General features: G+C 45.0%; 3 protein-coding genes across 3 annotated transcripts; 2 read left to right on the forward strand and 1 right to left on the reverse strand.

Annotated features, from left to right (window-relative positions):
- Positions 1-425: 425 nt before the first annotated feature.
- LOC127232959 (uncharacterized) lies at positions 426-17584 on the forward strand. Its single transcript, XM_051199273.1, has 4 exons — positions 426-872; positions 11883-11976; positions 12065-12203; positions 17134-17584. The coding sequence occupies exons 1-4, from the start codon at positions 465-467 to the stop codon at positions 17552-17554; spliced, it is 1062 nt and encodes a 353-aa protein (XP_051055230.1). The 5' UTR covers positions 426-464; the 3' UTR covers positions 17555-17584.
- Positions 11757-12068, reverse strand: LOC127232679 (histone H4). Its single transcript, XM_051198862.1, has one exon. It carries the CDS (start codon positions 12066-12068, stop codon positions 11757-11759), a length of 312 nt encoding a protein of 103 aa, XP_051054819.1.
- A 566-nt stretch (positions 17585-18150) lies between the features above and the next one.
- LOC127232875 (histone H2B type 2-F) lies at positions 18151-21095 on the forward strand. The gene has a single exon (XM_051199207.1). The coding sequence runs from the start codon at positions 18162-18164 to the stop codon at positions 18540-18542; it is 381 nt and encodes a 126-aa protein (XP_051055164.1). The 5' UTR covers positions 18151-18161; the 3' UTR covers positions 18543-21095.
- The last annotated feature ends 3058 nt before the right edge of the window (positions 21096-24153 follow it).

Below are 24153 nucleotides of genomic sequence, written 5' to 3' on the forward strand. Positions count from 1 at the left end.
GGAGCCAGCCAGGCCGGACCTCTTATTAAGTCACAGCCGGCCGCCCCTGCCGCTCGCCCCTCCGGCAAAGTCTAGGAGGAGGTTCGTGTCCCGCTCTGTGACTTTGGACGCCGGGCGGGCGGTGCGGCGGTTGCGCGCGCGTCTTTCCGGCAGAGCTGGCACCGGCCGTCCACCGGTAGCTACCACAGACGGCCCCGCCCGCGGAGCGCCTGGGCGAGCCAGCCAGCCAGCCAGCGGCGGGGCTGGGCAAGGGGCGGGCGGGCGGGCGGGGCGAGGGGGCGGGTCGGGTCCGAGCCAATGGGCGGGCCCGGGGCCGGTGACGCCACGGCCAATGGCCGGGCAGCGCGGGACTTTCAAGTCGCTGTCCCCGCCCCGCCTGGGGGAGAGACTGCTCCTATAAAAGGGCCGGCCCGGGTGAGGGCAGGTCCCAGTTGCTCCTGGTCTCTTCGCCTTCAGAGTTCGCCATGGCCCGCACGAAGCAGACCGCCCGCAAGTCCACCGGCGGCAAGGCCCCGCGCAAGCAGCTGGCCACCAAGGCTGCCCGCAAGAGCGCGCCGGCCACGGGCGGCGTGAAGAAGCCGCACCGCTACCGGCCCGGCACCGTGGCGCTGCGTGAGATCCGGCGCTACCAGAAGTCCACCGAGCTGCTGATCCGCAAGCTGCCGTTCCAGCGCCTGGTGCGCGAGATCGCGCAGGACTTCAAGACCGACCTGCGCTTCCAGAGCTCGGCCGTCATGGCGCTGCAGGAGGCGAGCGAGGCCTACCTGGTGGGTCTGTTCGAGGACACCAACCTGTGCGCCATCCACGCCAAGCGCGTCACCATCATGCCCAAGGACATCCAGCTGGCCCGCCGCATCCGCGGGGAGCGGGCCTGAGCTCCCGGCCCCGGTTCCGTCCCACCAAAGGCTCTTTTCAGAGCCACCACGTGCTCCCGGGAGAGCTGTTCGCCTGTCTCTTGGCGTCCTAATGCTTTGGTAACAGTGCCTGTTGAACCGACCCATTAGACCAAATAGCTGCCCTGCTCATGCTGGCTGCCCCTATCTCACTACCTTGTAGCTGGTATCTAGGACACCACAGAGAGTATCTATACAGATGGGCCTGATTTGTTCATCTTTGCATTATGCAGTGGCACTGGACTCAAGGGGCTAAGTCTCTTGATGTTACGATCTGGGTTGCAATTATGGCAAGAACTTTTAAGGTCCTTAAGGCAGGTCCCAAATAAAGGCATCAGAACATTTCTCATAAGCAATGTCTGAAAAGCCCAAGGTGCCCATTGCCCCATAGTGACTGAACTAGCTTTAGCGTTCCAGATAAACTGAGAATTCAGATGGCTGTACTAAAACTAGCCCACCACCCCCAATCCCATGAGCACTCTCTGAAGTTTAATGGCCACTGACTGAACAGGCTGCTCTAAGGATTCAGCCTTGGTGAGCTTTCTTTGGGATTGAGCAGAGCTCGGGATGAGACCCGCCAAAGTATCAGCAAAGAGTGGCAAGGAGAGGGAAGAGAAAGGGAGTGGGAAATGAGCTTTAAGAACCTTGTTGCTATGAATTGGGTCTTATATCCATGGGCCCAATAAGACCCATGGAAAAGTAGGGCCAAACTCCAGACTCTTACCTGGAGTAGGGTCAAAGAAAAGATGTGGGCCTCAGTTTCTTTGCCCTGAATAGAATTGTATCCACATTGCTTTCTGTAAGAATGAAAATAATTTACAATTTCCACAAAATGCTTAAGACAAAGGCTCATGTGTGTTAGACCCAAAGGGAACCCCCAAAATGGCAGTTCTGGTGACAATGTGTCCTAAGCAGGACAGGTAAACAGGATTGTTACTGGGTAAGGAGGCACAAAAGCAGGTTTCTGTTTGCCAGGAACCTTCCTTAATCCACCCCAAAGGTCAGTTTACTTCAGGCAAAGGCATCTAGTTCCCAATTGATCCAAACAGTTTGGATCAATTTAAAGATTTGCCCTGCTGACCATTATTAAATCTGCTTGTTTCTCCACCACTTTGTTCTTCTCTCTGCCCACCAGGCAAGAGACAGATAGTCTTGTACTTTGATCTCTAATGAGCTTTTCTACCCAGTATGTGGGGTCCCTGCAACCTCATCACAGTAATGAGCGCTAATGGTATCATTAACACTAATGACTTCAAGATTGTATTACTAACTGTTCTTGTTGCTGTGAGAAATACCCAACAGAAACAAATCAAGTGAAGATGGAGTTATTTGGGGTTAAGAATGGATAGGGAAGCCAGTCGTGGTAACACACTCTTAATATCACTCTGGGGGCTGAGGCAGGGGGTCCCTGAGTTTGAGGCCAGTCTGATTTATGTGGTGAATTCAAAGACAGCTAGGGTTATTGAGACAGCTATGTCTCAATAACCAAAACCAACCAACCAAACAAAGAAACAAACAAAACCTAATGCATGGGAAATAAGATTCTGGGTCACAATATTGGCTGATGGATGTTTATTTGGGGAGAAATCACTTACACCAGAAACAGATGATGGCCACAAGTTCCCATTCCAAGGATGCCAACGGATGCTCTCTGTCTCTGACCAGGAAGAGAGCGAGCTGGGTGGGGTCTGGGGCCCCAGACCTAGACCCTACAGGTCACACCTGCACCTGTCCCCATGAACCAATGGGTGTGGTCAGTGCAACAAGTACAGGTAGGGTGGATATCTCACTACAAAACCCCAGAAGGGGTAAGGTGAAGGAATGGCAACGAGAGCTGGGGTCAGTTGATCACATTGCAGGAATAATCAAGAAACAGTTGTTGGTGCTCCCTCTGCTCACTGTTTAGTCTGGGGCCCCACTCCATTGGATGGCACTGCCTGCAATCCTAAGTAGTCTTCTCTCCTCAGTTAAGCTTGTCTGGGATCACACACAAAAACACTGTGGAGGTATGTCTCCTAGGTTATTTGAATTCCAGTCAACTTAACAATAAAGATTAACCACCATGAGTATCACTGTAAATCTTGATAATGACTGTCATGGAAAATAAAATGATGCCAAATCAATTGGCAGATAATGTGAAATACACTACCAGTTTCTAGACATGTGCTCTAAACCTGAAAGCGACTGTGTTCCTGGTCTTTCCCTAAACTCATTTGTTTTCACAAAGGCTCTGAGACAGAAAGACTGTTTTATTCCTGTTGAACACTCACAGAATCTATGCCTATGCAGCCAGTGGAACCTGGGTCTTGTGTTTTGCTTTTCTTTTTGTACCAATTCACTGTCACAGAGAACTAGACACCAACAACTACATGACCTATGGTATAGTATATCTTAGTGAAATTTGGAATCAGCTATAACTGATTTCTGATGACTTAAAACTATAGCAAAATATTCATTTTACCACCTAGTATACATATTCAAATGTATTCAAAATGGAAACTAATTGCACAAAGTGACATTTTCAATCCCAGTCTAAGCCATGAGATAAAAATTTCAAGATGATACTGCCTCCCATCTAAGGATGTTACCATGTACTAATAATGGGTTACAACCATGCAAGAGATATAAATTACAATTTCAAAAAAATATTTAAGACAGAGTTTCACATGTGGCAGTAAACTGGGCTGCCAAGATGGCAGAGTGGTTAAAGGCACTTCCTGCCAAGCCTTGTGACTTGAGGTCTATCCGGAGCTCCCACGGACAGAGAACCAACTCCAGCAAGCTCCCTCTCATACCACCCCAACCACTGGGCTACAGCATGCATGCACACACAGAAAATTAAAAAAAAAAGGGGGGGTTGATATCAATATCAACAGAAAATTACCAAGAGCATTGTAAAATCACCACTCATATAAATTAAAAACTTGCTACTGATTTATTTAGTGGGAATCCCAGCATGGTTTCATACCCACCTGGATGGAGGCAGGCATGTGAGGTTAGAGAAACAGAAATGAGACCTTTGGTAAGTAGTGGAGAAGGAAAGACTGAATTACCCACATTCAGAGGGGAAGAGCAATTCTTTCCACAATAAATCTTGGGACTGGAGCTGTCTGATGCAGGCAGAAGAAGCAGAAACTAAATAGAGAAACTGCAGGTGGTGACCAGGGTACAGAGAGGGGCAAAGGCAGAATAAGAAGCAAACGGTGGGTGGAGGCTTTGAGCCCAGACTATTAAGGGTCCTGAATGTTTTTCCTGGTTTTCCTCTGCCAGCAGAAGAGAAATCATATGAATGGAAGGTTGGTTATAAAAAGGAAGTATGAAATATGACCTCATGGGGCTGGAGAGCTGGCTTTCTGCTTCTGATGAGGACCAGTTGTGTCCCCAACATCCACATTGAGAGGCTCACAATCACCTGTGACTCCAGTTCCAAGGGACCTGACACTATCTTCTGGCTTCCATAGGTACCTCCCACACCACTCTCACACAATAAATAATAAAATTAATCTAAAAAAAAAACCCTAGAAATCACACAAAGGCAAGTTAAAATAGTACAGATATCAATTTAAAACGGCAAAGCTAAATCATGTCTAGGGATGGCCATGACGGAGGATATAGGTGCTTGACGCTGTCCTGGTAGCATGTGGGGCTAAAGCAGCCACCACTTAATACAAGTTTACATAGATCAAGGAACCAGAAGTTCTGTTTCTAGATATTTATCCCAAAGAAATTCTCATGCAAGTTTATGAGAAGTAAAAGGATAAAAATACAGCCTAACTCCCCAATGACCACTGGAAGTTAGAAGTTTAAAAGTATCCCCCAGCATGTATTTAAAAATCACCCTAGCTACATGCAAAGCTCAGGAAAAAGGAAACACATAAAATAGCCTGGTCTCGATGACCAGTTTCTGGAAATTGTTATTATTATTCATAACCACCTAGTTTCTGAGGGATGTTGTTATTCTCAACAACAGTCTGGTTTCTGGGAACTGTTATGGGTCATTTTGTTCAAAAAGTCATAACCACCCAAGCTTTGAACTGTCCCAAGGCCTTACTTTCCCGCTGAATAAGGATAATAGAAAATGAGTTGACCAGCTGAATATCTAACTTTAGTAAATTGCTTGCAGAACCCCTGCCCCAAATCCTAACTGCCAACTATCACTCCACCCAGGAGCCCACACCAATACAGCTATAGAAAAACAAAAATTGGTTTAAATTGATTGGCCCACACCACATGGGATCTTGACATTTTGGGATGATTGGTTTGGTGTATGGGCTTTGTTATAAACCCTTATTAAAAAAACTGTCTCAATTCTGCCCTCAAGGTCCTCTACATCTGCGTGTGTATGACTGTGGACCCCAATGCACTTGGAATAAAAAATTCCTCATGCAGTTTGCATCAAGACCGTTTCTTGTGAGTGATTTGGGATGTCACCTTTCCTGAGTCAGAGCATGAAGGTCCACGCTCTGCAGGTCTTGCAGAAGATACAATAAGTTTGCCCAGACACTGGGGATAATGTGGGTATTCCTCACCAAGAGAAAGAACACATAAAATATAGATTCACTCTGTCTTCCATCTGGGCTGCAGTGTTAAAATATTTTGGACTAGGTAGTTTATGAACAGAAATGCACTGTTGACCATTCTGGAGGCTGGGAGGACCAGGTGCCAGCAGATTTGTGTCTGGTGAGGGCATTTCTCAGAGATGGTCCTTTACAGGGTTCCCAACACAGTGGGAGACGTTCACAGTTCACTCACTAATCCCATTAGTGAGGGCTCTGCTCTCATGACTTAAAGTCTCCTGTCCTGTCTAGGTTTTATGTCAACCTGATACAAGCCAGGTCATCTGGGAAGAAGGAATCTTAATCAGGAAAACACCTCCATCATATTAGCCTGTAGGCAAGTCTGTAGGGTGTTTTCTTGATTAATGATTTATTTGGAGGACCCAACCAGTTGTAGGTAATGTCATTCCTGGGCAGGTGGTCCTGGGGTTATAGGAATGCAGGTTGATGGGGGATGGTTAAGAACACTAGCTGGATCCAGAAGTCCTAAATTCCCTTTCCAGCAACCACATGACGGTTCACTACCATCTGTAATGAGATCTGGTGACCTCTTCTGTCCGAAGTGGACAGAATACTGTATACATAATAAATAATTAAAAAAAAAAAGAATGCAGGTTGAGAAAGCCTTAGGGAACAAGTCAGGAAGCTTCCATGGCCTCTGCTTCAGCTCCATCTTCCTCCAGATACCTGCCCAACTTGAGTTCCTGCCCTGATTTTCCTGGATAAAAAACAAAAATAGAAAACAGTCTGGACTAAATGTGGTGGTACCCAATTGTAACCCCAGTGTTCTGGAAGCTAAGGCCAGAGGATTACAAATTCAATTAAAGCTTGGACCACATAGGCAAACTTGAACTACCTTATGGAGGGGAAGTGGGAATTGATGGAATAAGACTAACATTGACTATATGCTGTAAAATGAAATAAACTTTCCTTTAAAGTTGCCTCTTTTTTTTTTTCTCTCGAGAAAGGGTATCTCCCCTCCGGCGTGCTGGGATCAAAGGCGGTGTGTCTCGGTGTTTTGTCATAGCATAGAAACTCTAAAATACTTTGTAAAGCCCTCCCCATCTTCTTCACACTATCACGTTGGCTAATAAGTTTTAATGTGCAAATCTCTCCCAGACATGTGCTGTGGGGAGGAGGTAGAGGATTTTATGTTCAGAAAACAACACTTAACAACAAAAAGCAGGACTTAAAAGACAAAACAAAACAAAAACCCAACAGTTCTGGGCCAAATGTAGTCAGAGAGAGGAGGGAAGAACTGATGGAATGAGATTAGCATGAAAAATTCTATTTATATAATTTAAAGCATAAACTAGGTGGTGGTGATACACACCTTTAATCCCAGCACACCTTTAATCATCAGGAGGCAGAGGCAGGCAGATCTCTATGAGTTCAAGGCCAGCCTAGTACAGAACAGGTTCCAGGACAGCCAAGGCTACACGGAGAAACTGTCTGGGGGGTGGGGACAAAAGTATATTAATATACATTTCATAACAGTCACAAGAAGATACTTTAAACATAGAATTGTTTTGTAGAAGGGTGGGAGATTAGTTAGTTAGTGTAAAGAGAAGAGGGAGGAAAGGAGGCAGTTGCTTAACAAATGGAGAATCAAACTGTCTATGAAGAGGATTAATAGCCAGGCATAGTGGTGCACACCTTTCATCAATCCCAGCACTTGGGAGGCAGAAGCAAGCAGATTGTTGTGAGTTCGAGGCCAGCCTGCTCTACAAAAGATAGAATGGGCTGTTATACAGAGAAACCCTCTATGAAAACAAAAAACGAAAGATTAGTAAGTGGATGTGAATGGAACCCGAAGGAACTCCAAAATCTCAGGCTTCAGGACAATAGCTGATGAGGGTCACAGCCACAGCGACTGTTCACTCTGAGGCATGTAGAAGCTTGTCTGGATCTGGATGAGGGGAAGGGAGGAAAGGGGCTTGGGTTAATCAGGGTTCCTATTGTTGTGAGGAAACACTACAACCAAAAGTATCTTGAGGAGGAAAGGGCTTGCTCTACTTATTACCTCCATGTAACAGTTAAATCAAGGGAAGCAGTTAAAGTAGGAACTCAACAGAGCAGGACCAAGGCAGAGGCCATGGAGAAGGGCTGCTTTCTGGCTTGTTCCTATGGCTGCTTAGCCTGCGTTGTTGTTGTTTTTGTTGTTGTTGAAGATAGCATTTTCTCCATGTAACAGCCCTGGCTATCCTGGAGTTCGCTTTGTAGACTAGGTTATCCTAAAACTCCCATAGATCCACCCGCCTTTGCCTCCCAAGTGCTGGAATTAAGGGTGTGTGCCACCACTACCTGGCTCAACCAATTTTCTTATAGAACCAATGGGCTGGTCCCTCCCCTGTAGTGAGATATCCACCCAGCCCACACTTGTTGCACTGACCACGCCCATTGGGGGCGTGGGCACAGGTGCAGAGGTGAAGAGGAAGGCTAAGTCTGGGGGTCCCGGACCCCAGTTCCATCTCTCGCTTCCTGGTCAGGTGGCAGAGAGCATCTGGATGGCATCCGTATAGCGGGAACCCGCGGCGATCATCTGTTTCATGTGTAAGTGAATTTTCCCCGAATAAACCTCATTCAACCTATACGAGTCCCAGTGAATCTTATTTCCCATGCATTACTCCCCACCAATCACTAATTAAGAAAATGCCCTACAGAGTTGCCTACAGCCCAATCGTATGGAGGCATTTTCTCTCCTGAGGTTCCTTCCTCAGATGACTATAGCTTGTGTTAAGATAAAATAAAACTGGCCAGCACAGAGCTGTTGAGGTAAAAACTAATCAAAATGGATGGACTGAACCTATGGCTTTCGATAGCTTCAGAGCCTGGAAGGGAGCTGCGGAGGAACTCGCAGCAATGCCAGAGCAGAGCTGCTCAAGGACAGGAAAGCTTCAGGACAGGCCTTGGAGACATCGGTACCACCTAAGTCTCCGGTGACAGGGAATGAGAAAGACGTTTACCCCGAAAACAAAGGGAAAATGAAGTAGGCAATGAGCATCACTTTGGTTTCTGTGGCACTTGTGGACTCCGTGTGGTTTTGCCTAGATCTTATTTGCTCTTTAAAGTGTTTCCAATGGAAAAGTAGGCAGTTTCAGAAACGCCAAAGATGAGGAAGTTTAGCTTTGGCAAAAATGGAATTTTCCATGGACGATGTCATCAAACCATCAATCATCTTATTATCTTGTGAAGAAATACATCCGTGTGTATTGTAAGAAATTCGAACAATTCAGAAACTTTCAAGGAAGAGAACAAAACCTATAAACCTATAAACCATGGTTAAATCTTTGTGATTATTCCTAATAATTCTCTGTATATCCATTCAGATATGTACAATTAGTCTCAGTCTGTCTAAATGTCGGCTCAGGTCTTTTGACTTAACTAGAGAAATAACGCATATAACAATAGTTACCATAGAGTAGAGGGTTTCAAAGGAAGGGATAGAATGAGGACAGGGAAAGGTGGCTAGCTTGGGTGTTTGTGAGGATGCTGCAGGGAGTCAGAGAGGAGAGGAAGTCAGACTTCTAAGTGTTTTTTAGGGAAATAGGATTAGTGGGTGGGACACTCTAATGCCACTACAATAGAAGCAGAACCATGGGCTAAACCTCTGCACTTATTTCTCAGGGATGCTCTGCCTCTACTCTATAAAAATGAGAGGCGTTAAGGTCTTCCTCATGGAGCACATTCAGGATCAGAAATGGAAAGGAAACTATTTTGTTAGTAAACCAAAGAAAATGAAGGATTACATGTTATATTCTTCACTGTTACGGATGGCTAGACTGGGTTTTATGGTCCTTCCTGTTATAGATGGCTGAGATGGTAAAGGAAAAAAGGGATTCATTACTGCAGTGATGCCTAACTGAACAGTCTGAATAGACTTGACATAGCTAACTTGATTCAGCCGTGTTTTAGCATAATATTGGTGAGACTGATAAGATGTGAGCAAACGTCATTAGTAAAATCATGCAAAAAAATCTACAAAAGCATGTATGTCATTGTCACTTGCTGGACATGGTGGTACACTGCCTTTAATCTCAGCACTCCAGAATCAGTGGTAGACTTCAAGGCTAGCCTGGCCTTCACAAAGTTCTAGGACAGGAGGGTTATATAGGAAGATGCTCTCTCAAGAAGCAAAAGAAAAGATAAGTAATGGTGTAAAGGCTGGATCCTGGAAATTTTTCAGAAGAAAAAAAACATACCATTCATTTAAAATTCAATTTTCTACTATTAAAAGCACAAAGCAGTATTATTTAATAAAACAAGCCTGTACCCTTTTTATTTCTACAGCCTGTATGTTTGCTTGAGGGGCAAAGCAACTATGTCTCTTTCTACCTATATTTTTTTTTTTACTTAATATCAAATAAACCAAGATATAATATTATAGCAAGCAGGGTGTCACTTGTGTCCTTTAACTAGGGATGGGGTTATAGTTTAGTGATAGAGAACTTGTATCAGCATAGAATGTACTGCATGTGATGCCCAGCACCATCACCATAACAACCAAAACATATCAGCTGGGTCCATAGTAGTTAAATGAGTGTCAGAACCACCTGGAGAGCTTGGCATTAAGGCACAAGTTGCTGGGCCAAACACCCAGCGTTTCCAACTCGGTTGGTCTACAGTGAGGCCAAGGTGATCTGTTCTGATGAACTGGAAATCTCACTTTCAGATCCGGGACTTCAATCTAGAAATGTTTCCTGCTTCCTTTATTTGCTGATTTAGTTTTCTGAAAGCCCTTGTAACCAGTGTTATAGAGCTCTTCCTTGAGAATCAGATGTTCTCATCTGGAGGGCCCTCACAGGTGGGAATCACAGCACTAGCTGAACTAGGATTGTAAATTGGAGGCGAGGCTGTAAAGGAAAGCCCATTTCTTTCTCAGCACAAATGGTCACAAATGCTATCCTTGCGATCTCCGGAGCCCTCGGGTTTACTGAATACCTAATTGGAAGGAAGGAAGGCATTCTGGATTTGACAAAAAAATGAAATAAACTCCACTCCTACCACTGAGCTTCCCTTAATTTTATCATTAACATAATGATTTCTGTAATTTTGAGATTCTGGAAATTATATTCCTCGTCTTATTCAGTATGGGCTACCTTGAACTGTTGGGCCCTCGAGAGCATGTGTGTGTGTGTGTGTATACATGGAGCACACATATACAGTTACCTAATATGTATTTCGAATATGACAACTACAGGTGGATCAATACAAATACACTGCTGATCCTTACAGCATTCCTGAGGTGGTATACACTAAAATCCAGTTTCTTGAATTGGAAGTTGAATCCTTATGTAATATCATGTAATTGAATATGGAGACTGCACAGTATTTCAAAATAAGAGAATTAACACACAATTAAACTAAGACCCCACAACCTCTAACAATCTGGACAGTAGGGAAGAGTGAAGCATAGAAAATGGCTTGCTATATTCTTCACTAAGAATTTGCTTTTGCCCTATCAACATTAAACTACACCTTCTGTGCTGATGGGGGATGGGCATGTCTTTCTAAACATGTCCCAACATGCCACATGCCTGATTATAGTTTGCCTCAACTTCTTGTTTATGGTTTTCTTTGTGACAGGGTCTTGTGATGCAAGGGTCTGTGTAAAGACGGTGCAGGCCCGCCTTTAATCACATCGCTCAGGAGGCAGACAGGTGGGTCTGAGAACAAGGCCAGTCTGGTCTAAGGCTGCAGAGAAATACTTTCTTACCCCCCCCCCCCAAAAAAAAACCCAAAAACCCAAATCTAAGAAAAGGCAGGCAGAAGCCATGTTAACAAGCCAGTATGTGCCACCCTTCCATGCCCTCTGCATCAGCTCTTGCCTCTGGATTCCCACCCCAACTATTTAAAAAAGCAAAAACCAAACAAAAAAAAAAAAAAATGGGACAATAGCCACCACGCCTATGCAAAGCCACTAATGGCAGTCCATTTTCTTACACCACTGCCCAAACTGAAGAGCCTTCCCAAGTATTGGGCACATGAGCCCCTCTTTAAACCAGCCACTTACCTGACAACCAGCTCATAGCTGTACCGCCACCGCCAATAGAAACTAGAAACAGCTGCCTATGAGCAGCCCCTGCCCTGAATGCTAAGAAAAACCGACATTGATAAACTGCAGTAAACGCTACTCCAAACCCGGCGATTCCATTGAGCACTCACCCTTAATAGTCTATCAACGGATGTAAAAGGGAGCAACCTGGTAAGATCTAGTATCACAGAGTGCCAGCTCTCCTGATGAACCTGTGGTTGGCCCTAAAAAGGGCCGTTAGGGATGGGAGAATGAAGCAGTGGCGATGAAGTCTTAGCCTCCGAAGCCATACAGGGTGCGGCCCTGGCGCTTGAGCGCGTAGACTACGTCCATGGCGGTGACGGTCTTGCGCTTAGCGTGCTCAGTGTATGTGACGGCGTCTCGGATCACGTTCTCTAGGAACACCTTCAGCACACCGCGGGTCTCCTCGTAGATGAGGCCGGAGATGCGCTTGACGCCACCGCGTCGCGCCAAACGGCGGATGGCAGGCTTGGTGATGCCCTGGATATTGTCGCGAAGGACCTTGCGGTGGCGTTTGGCACCCCCTTTGCCCAGACCCTTTCCACCCTTTCCTCTTCCAGACATGATGCTTGCAGTCAAAAGACTAGAAGCCTGTGGAACGCTGAGTGTGGCTGCCCTCAGATATATGAGAGGAGCGGACCAGATTGAAAACCGAAAGCGCGCGGGCGGGAACCTTTCTAAATCATCCGGGCCCTACATGTTGCGTCATTTCCTGTTTCCCCCCCCCTCTCTTCTTTGCCCTCTACCGGTCCCTCATAGTCCCTTGCCTTTCTTTTTTATTTTTCTTTTTAATTTTCTTAAATTGTAATGCCATTGTCCCTGAGAGAATTCAGATCCCCAAATAAAACTTAGAGATTCTGCAGTCTTTTACGACTCCGTTTCTTCGCTAAAAGGACCAAAGATTGGAGAAAGAAGGGGAATTCAGAGACGAGAAGGGGAGAGCGCCGCATCGAAGGGCCCCGAGCTAGCTAGATAAAAGCGCTGCAAAAGATGTTCCAGTTGTGAGGGAACCATGATCGGAAGCTTCGGAGCCAGGGATCTGAGCATAGTTGTTGCTTTGTTGATATATACAGTTTTCTGCTCAAGCAGAAACTAGGTCCTAGGAAAATTGGTCTGGGGATATTACGCCGAGGACAGCGATTCCCCCTCAGACCTCTCCCCAAAGACCTGCTGATAAGCAGAGTCTGGGAGAGGTACCACACTCGTTTCGACCAGTCCTTTGAGTTCTGCCGGTGTTTTCAGCCTGGGAATATTTCCCAAACTGGGCCCCCATGCAGCTGGATAAATTCGCTTTTGCAAGCGTGTATCTGCTTCATACAGTGACGCCCGAAATGACTCTGGACTGCTATCGTGTTCGTCGTTCCCAGAGCCCTCCATCAAAGAATGATTAGACATTTCTTTCTGCAGCAGAAAGAATTGTGATGAGTTGTTTCATTTTGTTTTTCTGGGGGGAAAAGTATTTTTTTTAAAAGGTAATTCTATATGCCTTGTTTTATATGTACTGATGAACCCTTGATTCCCCCCCCCCCATTCCGGATTTTCTGGCTCCAGGCTTGTAGGAAGATGTGGGAAGTTTTGAGTCCTGTTAGGCGAAGGGCTCAACGCCACCCCCACCCCCAAACTCAAATGCTTTAAACCTAAGGTCTGTGAAATGTGTTTCTTAGAAGGTAGGGGACTTGTCCCTTCACTCCCCCACCTCACCCCCTTAAACCTGGACAGTTGTACAAGTCTCTTGACTGACAGATTCCACTGTGGTCACAGCATGGACATGCCTACTTGCCCAAACCAGCACCCCAGAATTCACATAGCTTCTCCAGTCCAGGAGCTTCCTGGCCAAGATTGCTGTTTTCTGAATTCTATAGTCATAGGTAGCAGCTCCTGGAAAATGTGTTACTTCACACTTTGTATCTTACTGACTCCTCCACACCCTCAACCATGTTCCTTATAGGATGTGATTTCTGTTTGCTGTTTTTGTAAATTGAAGTGCAGTAGAGCCTCAGTAATTGCTTATGAATGAATGGACAGGGCCTGCACTTGTCTTGAAACACTATTTAAAAAGGAAGACATAATCAAATTGCAAAATAAAACAACCACATGCCAAGGGTGAAGGACCTTGGTACCAGGCCCCTAGGCATAATCAGAGACTGTCTACCATCTTAGTTGAAAGGGATTAAGATTATGTGCCCAGCGTGGACATGAGAATAATTTTGAATTGAAGGTATGAGATCCTGAAATTCCCTTCTCTGTCTCTAAGTAGAACCTGCAAAAGAAAAAGAAGTCAGCATATTCCACTTGCTGAAAATAACCTGGGGGGCAGGACTATGGGGGTGGGGGGAGCTGCTCTGACTCTCTTCTCAGAGCTGAGACCTAAGCAGACTTGTTTCAGGTCTGTCCTGTCCCTATCTATTCTCCTAAGGGCTATTTATTTCCCCAAAAAGTCATTTGATTTTTCCCTAAGTGTCCCTTCTTCCTTTCCCTTTCCCCTACATGGACCCTAAGTCCCAACCACCCATTTTGAACTACTCATCTTTTGAGAATTCTCATGTCTACTCTCAATATTTAGAAGAAAATAACATATTTAAAAAGAAAACAAATTGTTTTGACCTATCTTTTCTTGTAAGATTCAGTTCCAACTATGAAAGTTAAAGCAAAAATCTTATCCTGCAATTAAGCAAAAAACTTAGTCCGTACTTTTGTATTAAAAACAAACACAAGTAAGTACATACAAAATACTGTGTGCCCAATAGTTCATTTATTTAAAATTTCTGTTTGTTTGTCTGTTGTATGGGAAAAAAAATTTAAGCTTCTTGTACTCACCCCAATTAATAAAATTTCAGTTCTCAGTCTTCAAACTTCAGGCCCCTGTAATTTGTTTTGAGACAGGGTCTCACTGTGTAACCGGCTGTCCTGGAATTGACTCATTGTGTAGGCCAGAAGGGCCTAAAACTCACAAGAGATGCACCTGCCTCTGTCTCCCCCGTGCTGGGATTAAAGGCATGTACCCTTACACCCTGCTGTTATGGTGGAGGCTTCACCCCAGCCCCTGGCATCCACATACCCAAAGAGTCTGGGATGTTATGGTGGATTCCACACAAGCCCCCCGTCCCCTATCTCCTTCCAAACCCTGATGCATCTCAGAAAGCCTGCCAAATGATGACCCCTCCCCCCAGAGATGCTCAAGACCACTCCCACGGGTCATTTAAATTGCCCCCCCCCCAGACATGTGGTTTTCTAGTGTCTCTTTCCCCTCTCCTCTGTGGGTGGACCTTCCAGGAGCGTTGTATCCATTAAACATGAATTTTTTCTAATTCAGTTTGATTTGGTCTCATTTGGATTGCTGCATCAGCGGAGAGAGGCTTGTTGGGGTGCAGAAACTTTTCACCTGCTTGGCCCCTTTTAAGGTATATTTTAATGGAAAATATCAGGACTTTTCTGAGAAATAGTTCCTATGCCCCATAACTGCAGAGAAATGGTTTCTTCTATATCATAACCCCCTTCTGATAAGAGATTTGTTCCAGAACTTCACAAGAACATTATTCTAGTGGCCAATGTAAGAACCAAACACGACTGAACTAATATAACTCTGAATTGTTATTAAAGGCAGTATATAGTGGGAGGAATAAAAACTAAGCTTTCCGAGGCATCAGAGATATTGTATTTCAGGAAGTGTTCCTGACAACCCTTGAAAGCTTCCTTTTTTTATTTCTAATTTCTTGCCTTAGGATTCACATTCATAGTGGCATCCCTGTTTCTGAAAAATAGAAAACTCTTACAAGCATACTTTTAAAATTAAGAGAAGAGGAAGACTCTTGGGGTTTTCTTATTGTCTATTAAGTAAAATAAACTCTTGGATTCTATACTTGAAAGCAGTAGCTTTCTCTTACCCTCAGATGATGCAGTCCAAGATCCTGGGTCCACACCTAAGCATATAGATAACAATGTACATCACATATGCAGCTCTATATGTTTCCCTAGAGTATGTGTATATATGCTTATCATAAAGTTTAAGTTATAAACTTAAACTCAGTAAAAAGAGGAAAAGCAACAACGATGATCACGTTCCTTACTAAAGTTTGCACTTCAGTTTGCCCAAGATCACCTTTACCCGAACAAAGGCGCTCAATGCCTCAGCAGATACTATGAGAATGGAGGAGCTAGAAAGTGATTAATTTGTACTTAGTAGGGATATGGTGAACAAGGAGGTGATTTATGTCCTGAGTGAGAAAGCATGACATTTCATCATTGTTCTAGGAATAGGCATGCAATGTAAAACTGACTTTTATCCTGGAATTTTTCACTTAATATTATCTAAATTGAGGACAGAAATGAAAACCTCAGAAAAGGGGCATTAGCATATAGAGATTGAGTATAAGTTACAAAGGCAATCTAACAAGAAAACATGACATTTGGGTGGGTACTGTCCCCTTCTGATGGGAGTTTATGGGAGAAGTTTGAGAAGGTCTAGAGGATTTAGTGCAGAATAGGAAAGTGTTTCTGTGCTACAAAGTTTTGCCAACTGACCCATCTCACTGACCCTAGAACTACCTTTAAACAGAGCATTGCTGTCCATGCTTAAAACATTGCTAGAAAAAGACCACAGAAGGGGTAATGGTTCACATCAGTGATGCTTTTGTGCCCTATTTTGGAGATTGCTTCTGCTTCTGGGGGATTCTTAATGAAATTAATTTAGCTAGCAAACTTCTACATGTGGTCCCTCCTTTGGAATTCCTTTAAAATCAATTTTACCATTATAACAAGCACTTTCCAAAACATGGCAAGTAGCTGAAAGGTTTAAAAACAAAACAAAACATAAAGCTTCACTGTTCTTGGGAAGAATATAGAAAATGTTAGGCGTTTGTGGGAAAAACTTTGTTAGCACCTCAGTCATCAATAAATTACTAGTTTGCTTTGAAAGTTATTTTAATGTGTCACCTGGACAAAGGTTTAGTTATTTAGTAACTATTCTCTGCTGGAAAGGAGGTATTAATACTTCTAGTCTTATCCTTTGACAAATAAGCGTTTCGTCTGTAGGGCTTAATTGGTCTTTGATGTAGGGATGAAATGGAGGGTGGACACTAGAGGGGAGGGGCTCAGGGGCGGCAAACAACGTGGGTGAGTGTGCAGCTGATGTACGGCAATTTTGGTTGGGTACACAAGTAGATAAAATGTAATCTAGTTCCTTTTATTGCTTTGTCTATATATTGTTTTGTCATTCTTCAGCTACCATTATAAAAGCTTCCAAACCGCGGGGCCCAATGCCTGAAGCTAAATAAATGCTAACTGTAGAAGTTACAGTAATTGGTGACTGGCAACAAACTGAGTCGCAGTACCAGAAAGAGGCAAGCTTATTTCCGAAGGAACCTGTTAGGGCACACAGTGTGTAAAACACTGTACACTGCTTTCAGAAAAAGTACATCAACTGAAAAGAGCCACCTTTTCAATCGCTCCGTGGTCCGTCAATACAGGAAGAAGGGAAAGGCTCAGAAAAGATGGTGCGTGTAACTATCTCGTGACTCGAGGATCGAATTCTACCCAATCAGATTCCAAATCCAGAGACTCCTGTTTTTCGGGCCCAATCAAGACGAAGATAAGTCTATAAATATGGCTACTAGAGGCTTTCAAGCTAAAGTCGCAAAAACATGGCTCGCACAAAGCAGACCGCCCGCAAGTCCACCGGCGGCAAGGCCCCGCGCAAGCAGCTGGCCACCAAGGCTGCCCGCAAGAGCGCGCCGGCCACGGGCGGCGTGAAGAAGCCGCACCGCTACCGGCCCGGCACCGTGGCGCTGCGTGAGATCCGGCGCTACCAGAAGTCCACCGAGCTGCTGATCCGCAAGCTGCCGTTCCAGCGCCTGGTGCGCGAGATCGCGCAGGACTTCAAGACCGACCTGCGCTTCCAGAGCTCGGCCGTCATGGCGCTGCAGGAGGCGAGCGAGGCCTACCTGGTGGGTCTGTTCGAGGACACCAACCTGTGCGCCATCCACGCCAAGCGCGTCACCATCATGCCCAAGGACATCCAGCTGGCCCGCCGCATCCGCGGGGAACGGGCCTAAGCTTGCATCCTTACGAAGTAGATAAAAAAAAGGCTCTTTTCAGAGCCACCTATGTTGTCATTAAGAGCAGCTGTGTCCGCTTTGCAGAGGGTCAGGCAAAGCCTGAACTTTTGTTTCCAACGTATCCCCAAGTGTTTTTAAGTCTTAACAGTTGTGGCTAACCACAGACAGGATTTAAACTTGTAAGTTCAGGTTGGGTGGGTCAAGCCCAGGAGGAATTAGTAAGAATTAGTTATCGTGTACCCTGTGTTCAACAAATATGATAGCCCAGAAAAGTAAGTTATGTTTAAACCGGGTGCTCAATGATTGGGAGGAAGATGAAGGGCAGGTGAAGGAACTGCAGCTCGTTTACCAGCTAACATGAAATGGAGGGCTGCGATTGGCTGAGAAGACGCCTCTGGTCACCACCAAGGCGCGCAGCCAGAGTCTATTTGCGTAGACTCCACCTACTTGACGTTAACTCTAGTACAAATTAACCAATGAAAATGTAGTACTGTGTAAACCTTCATTTGCATACAAGCTCTATAAGTAGCGCATAACCAGCCGTGCTCCAACAGTTCCTAGTCGTCTCGTCCATTTTGTGCTTCTCTTTTGAGCGTGGAGGAAAATGCCGGATCCTGCGAAATCTGCTCCTGCTCCGAAGAAGGGCTCGAAGAAAGCCGTCACAAAAGTGCAGAAGAAGGATGGCAAGAAGCGCAAGCGCAGCCGTAAAGAGAGCTATTCTGTCTACGTGTACAAGGTATTGAAGCAAGTGCACCCCGACACCGGTATCTCTTCCAAGGCAATGGGCATCATGAACTCCTTCGTGAACGACATCTTCGAGCGCATCGCAGGCGAGGCTTCCCGCCTGGCGCATTACAACAAGCGTTCGACCATCACTTCGAGGGAGATCCAGACAGCCGTGCGCCTGCTGCTACCCGGGGAGTTGGCTAAACACGCCGTGTCGGAGGGCACCAAGGCGGTCACCAAGTATACCAGCTCCAAGTGAAGTGCAGCCGAGACGTGATTGATCGACTTTACCCCAAAGGCTCTTTTCAGAGCCACTTCAGCTCTCGGAGAAAGAGCTGTAACCACTAAAGGCCTATGATTCCTTTAGGTAAGGTGGGGTGATGAATTCTTGTCTCCTTGCGGGGCTGTGGCGCAATGCCAAGCATTTCAAAGAATGTTGGGCTGGTATTGCGCGGCGGAACCTGTCGCATTGAGTAGGATAGGTCAGTGTACTCCCTAATGGCTATTAAGGGCCGTTTGAGTTCAAACCGGAGTAATAGTCCCTCACCGCCCTGGAGCATCCGAATATAATTAGCCTAGAGCCTGTTGTGGGAGCAGTTACTGGCTTCAAACAATTGTCCCATCAATGCCACTGAGCAGTATGCTTTCCGTAAACTCGCAGTTGCAGGCCTTATCCAGTTTAGGTTATCGTAGGTTGCTTGGTAAAGCATGCATAGAAGTCGAGTGCTGGAGTCTCGCCCACCCCTTTGTGGTTTGGGGCGGCGGGGGTGGAGTGATGAGGATCGTTTGGAGGCAAGTTCTGCCTGCTGCGCCACTTCCCTGCCCGACTCCACGCATTTTTTACGGTCAGTATCAGCCGTAGGTGCAATTTCCACAGCAGAAACTGGCTTTTCTTACTCTAAAGGTATTCACAGCGGGAAATGAGTCCTAACCCTCACCAAGAACTGTATGCTTTAGAGAAAGGATTTCTTTTCTCTGATACTCTTACTGTCAGAAAGAAACATAACGGAGCCCTATCTAGGTTGGTTAGGGTTAAGTAAGAGAATGTGCTTAAAGCTGGAACCAGGGAGATGTGGAGTAGGAAGAGGCCGTTGCGCCCTGCACTTAACTTTCAGGGCTCTAAAAGGCACTTCCCTGAGCATCTTGCATTAAACTCCTTACCGTATAAAACATCTTCCCAGTAAGGCATCTAGACCTCTTGCAGGACGTGAATCTGTGGAAACTTCAAAAGTATCTTATGTGACCCCTGAGGGAAGGTGGGTTTTAAAAGTTGACGGTGGCCCATGCCTTTAATCCCAGCTCTCTAGAGGACAGATTCGTATCTGGCCTATATGATCTTTGGCGAAGTCCCTCAGATTGACTAGTCAAATACAATTTGCAGATGTTGCCAAAACCACATGTGTGGACCATCCCCGAAAGTCTAGAAAGATGGTATAGACATGGAGGGGTAATTCCTAAAACCTGGATATCCGAGTGTGCCATGTGTACACTACTTCCCGTACGCTGCTGCATGACTCACTCTGAGGTCTGATTGGGAATGTGTCCTCATCTTAAAATAGTAATATTTATACAGTCTTCAGAAACATATCTCACAAGATTAAATCATAGCTCATACTTACACTTTATTGTATTCAAAGTTTACATTATTTTCAAATTCACACAGAACACTGACCAAAACTGGCCACCAATTTGATATGAGAGACTCCCAGAGAGTGGACCTTCACGCCCTCACACAAGAAAGGCTACACCCCCGAATCACTCACAAGAAGCGGTCTTGATGCAAATAGCATGAGGAGTTTTTTATTCCAAGTGCACTGGGGTCCACAGTCATACACCACGCAGGGTAGAGGACTAAGGACCTCGAGCGCAGAAGAATTGAGACCGTTTTTATAGGGTTTACAACAAAGCCCACATATAGGTCACTGGGGAGGGGGTTTCACAAGCAGTTTACAAAGTCAGATAAGTGGTTAGCCAGTTCATTTTCTGTTATCTTACTAGGCCAAGATTACATACTCAAGGGCCTGTCTGCCGTAAACAGCAAGGAGTGTGGCCTTGCCTCTTTACTGGCAGAGGACAGGATCTGGAATTTGAGGTTTTCAGGGCTTTTTAGATAGTATTTCTAAAGTTTCAGCTTCCTGTGGTCATTGGAGAGTTAGGCTGTATTTTTCCATCCTTTCAGATACTTAATTTGTAAAGGACACACTCATTGATAACAAAACAATAAAATAAGCCCATCCCTACAATCACTGTTCTACAGAAAAAGCCACAGGTCAAAGGGGATTTCAAAATAAAACTTGCACAATCTTTAGAATAACAGTGAGATCACTGAATGTGTGGGAATCTCTGCAAGTACGCAGAGGGTAAATCATAGATTTACAGGATTGGTGGTGCAGGCCTTTAGCTCAGCACTCAAGAGGCCGAGACAGGTCAAAAGAATGGACTTAAAGAAAGTTGCGCTTTTAACTCAAAGGAAGGTCGAAAGAATAAATCTGAGTAAGAGCAGAATCCATAGGATAGCAAAGACTTCCCTTGGCTACCAAGACCAAATTAACTAATAAAACCAAAGACTGTTGTTGGACAACCCTCTCTTAAGCTAAGGTAAGGTACACAGCTAATGTTAAATGCAGAAGATATTGTAAATGCTATATGCTTGGGGCTTGAATTTGGTTTTGTTGTTTCTTTATTATGTGTATGAGTGTTTTACATTCCTGGTGCCCAGAGTTTAGAAGAAGGCACCAGACCCCCTGGAATCAGAGTTACAGACTATGAACCTTTATGTGGTTGCTGAAAACTGAACTCAGGTCCTCTGTAAGAGCCTCCAACTGCTCTTAATCACAGAGCCATTTTGTTCAGTTAATTGGTGTTTTGTTTGGTAACAGGCCCCCAGACCTTAGCACAACAGACCGCATGATGAAAATACCATTCTGGCCTTGAGACTCAGCTCATAAACAGTACTGTGTGTCCAAAGTTCATAGTTCTGGGAAGTCTCCAGATATACAAATCTTGCTTTTTTAGCTTCTATAGTTCTGCTTCCAGCTGTTATTGTTAACTGAAGTATGTCAACAGAGAATATTTTTGTGCTTAAAAGCTCACCCTGGAAAGACTCAGTATTAATTGGGATCCCCACTACCCAGTATAATAAAGACTTTCTCTTGGCCTAAACTCATGTCCAAGCAGTGTTCTGTGGTGGCTACCCCACAATAATAAAGATAAGTCACTCAGACTAATCTCAAATCTCAATCTTCCAGCCTTAGCTTCTTAAGTGCAGGATTATAAACCTGTAGCACCACGCCTTAAGTAGCTCCATGAAAAGGAGACTGTCTGAATTAAATGAAAGGAACTAGGGCTGGAGAGACGACTCAGCAGTTAAAAGCATTGGCTGACCTTCCAGAGGACATAGGTTTTAGATTCATTCCTAGCACCCATATGGCATCTCACAACTGTTGGTGTTTCTAGCTCCAGGGGATCTGACTCCCTCTTCTGACCTTCTCAGGTACTGCACACTCATGGGCCGCTCGCGCGTATACACACACACAGGCCAAACTCCCATACACATAAAATTAAAGAATAAGTCTTTCAATAAAATACATATATACTGGAGAAGCCGAAAAGATAGTCAAATACTTTCTTATAATTCCAGCCCAATGAGAGAATTAAGATAAGAAGTGACAAGTGAAAGAGCTATGAAATCTGAATTCTGTCTGATTGTGACCAAAACTTGGGAAATTTCAGGATATGACTCAGTTAAAGTTAGAAATTATTATTTTTAAAAATAAGAGTGGTACTTGTAAGCTATGAAAATGCTTATTCATTTGACTCTGTCTCCCCAGTGGGCCCTCAAAGACAGAGCCAAATTGAGAGCAGTCATTGCTTCCTCAAAACTAGCTTGTTAGCAAACATGACATGTGAAGATTTTATGCTCATTTTCCCAGAATACCAGTCAACTATTTCTGGCCCTTAGTGATGTTCCTTCCCATAGCAGGGTGCCCTCAGGGTAACAGGGATAGGAAGGGAAGGCAACTGAGGGAGAGCAGGCAGTGGCAACTGTACACTAACCAGTCTATGTCTGCGCTATACTTCGTGAACTGGTTTTCCTTTTTTGAGACAGGGTCTCATGCTACCCAGGAGTACCATGCTACTCCTTACATACTGAGGATGACCTTGAATTTCTGATCCTCCTACCTCACCTCCTGAATGCTGGAATCCCAGGCATGTGTCTCTATGCATGGTTTTATGCCATACTGAGGATTAAACATGCAGCATCATGCATGCTGGGCAAGCACTGTCCTGGAGCTACACCTTCAGTGCTTTCCAAACCTGAAAGGCCTTATGGAGTCCCGGATTTTCTACATACTAGTGTTTGGGGGTACGGGCAAGGGTGAGGAGTAGAGAATAGGGAGAGAGTAGAGTCTTCTTTTCATTGCCAACCTTAATATACAATTATCCAAGGGCTATTTTGTTTGTTTGTTTTTTGAGACAGAATTTTGAGACAGCCCTGACTGTCCTGGAGCTCACTCTGTAGACCAGGCTGGCCTTGAACTCAAAACCTCCTGCCTCTGCCTCCCGACTGCCTGCCGAGATTAAAGGCGTGTGCCCAGCTCCAGGGTTGGTTTTTACACTGTTACAGTTATGAGACATAGTCATCACCTAAGATTCTCCCTGTCCCATTTCACACAAATGAGAGCTATAGGCATGGTTCTAACAATACTTCTAGAAGAAAAATTCTAGCACCACTGTAAGATATCAGTAATGATATAAGCAGAGATTATGCCTTGTCATATTTAGGAACGTCAACATTGCCAAGCCTACTCTTCCTTTTTTTCTTGACCCCCACAGAAACACAGATCTACAGATTTAATGCAGTCCGTCTCCATATTAAGTAGTCTCATGAAAATCTGGCATGATTTCCAATCTTTCTAAGACTTTCCCCCCTCCCCAGCATTCCTTATCAAATATTCCCTATTTTATTTATATTTTTGTGGGGTTTTGTTTGTTGTGTTTTTGGTGGCAGGGCCACCCTATAATATATGCCTCTGGCTGTCCTGTGCACCAGGCTGGCCTTGAACTCACTGAGATCATTCCCAAGGACTGGAATTAAAAGCGGGTGCCACCACACCCAGCCTCTTATCAAACTCTTCACTGGCATTCTACCCAGCCTCTGACCAAAAATATGCACTTGTCCACTTACACTGATGATGTCACATATTGTGGAGCTCAGCATTCTAGACTCAGAACTACTGCTTTAAGGGTAATACTTGGGTTTAATAAGAATCTTAAATAAGGGCATTGGAGGTGCGGCTCAGTGTGCAGTGCGCTTGCCTCTAGCAGGAAGTTCTGGGTCAGTCATCAACAGTGCATACCTGCAACCCCTGCACTAGGTAAGTGGTCTATCTAGAACAAGTTCCAGACCAGAGGGATACTTGAGACTATGCCTAAAAAGAATCTTAAATAAAATATTGATCTAAAATCCTCGCTGCTTTCTATACCTTCCTGCCCTGTTCTACCACCCTGCTCCTCTGCTCAACAATTGGAATGTTTAATGTCCTGAGCCATGACCGCCACCATCACCCTTCTCTCATTTCCTGTTAGTGAATCAGAGTCTTGTTGACACTTTCTCCAACATATTGTCTCTGACCATTTCTGGGTAGCCCTGCTGCCACTCTGTAGCACAAGCTGCCCCTCCTCCCACTCTGGTTTCCGATCCCTGACTTAGTCTCTAAGTCTGTGGCAGCGAAGGGCTTACCCCTGAGAGCCACCTACTAGCAATATCTCCACTCTTTTCTCCGGTTTAGAATGACTGGGCAGACCTGGGCTAATCGCAGGCTCCACCTGGGCTAATCGCAGGCTCCTCCTAGAAGATAATCGGTAAA

This window comes from Phodopus roborovskii, unplaced genomic scaffold (assembly GCF_943737965.1).
Source record: "Phodopus roborovskii unplaced genomic scaffold, PHOROB, whole genome shotgun sequence".
In the NCBI taxonomy this organism is placed as follows: Eukaryota; Metazoa; Chordata; class Mammalia; order Rodentia; family Cricetidae; genus Phodopus; species Phodopus roborovskii.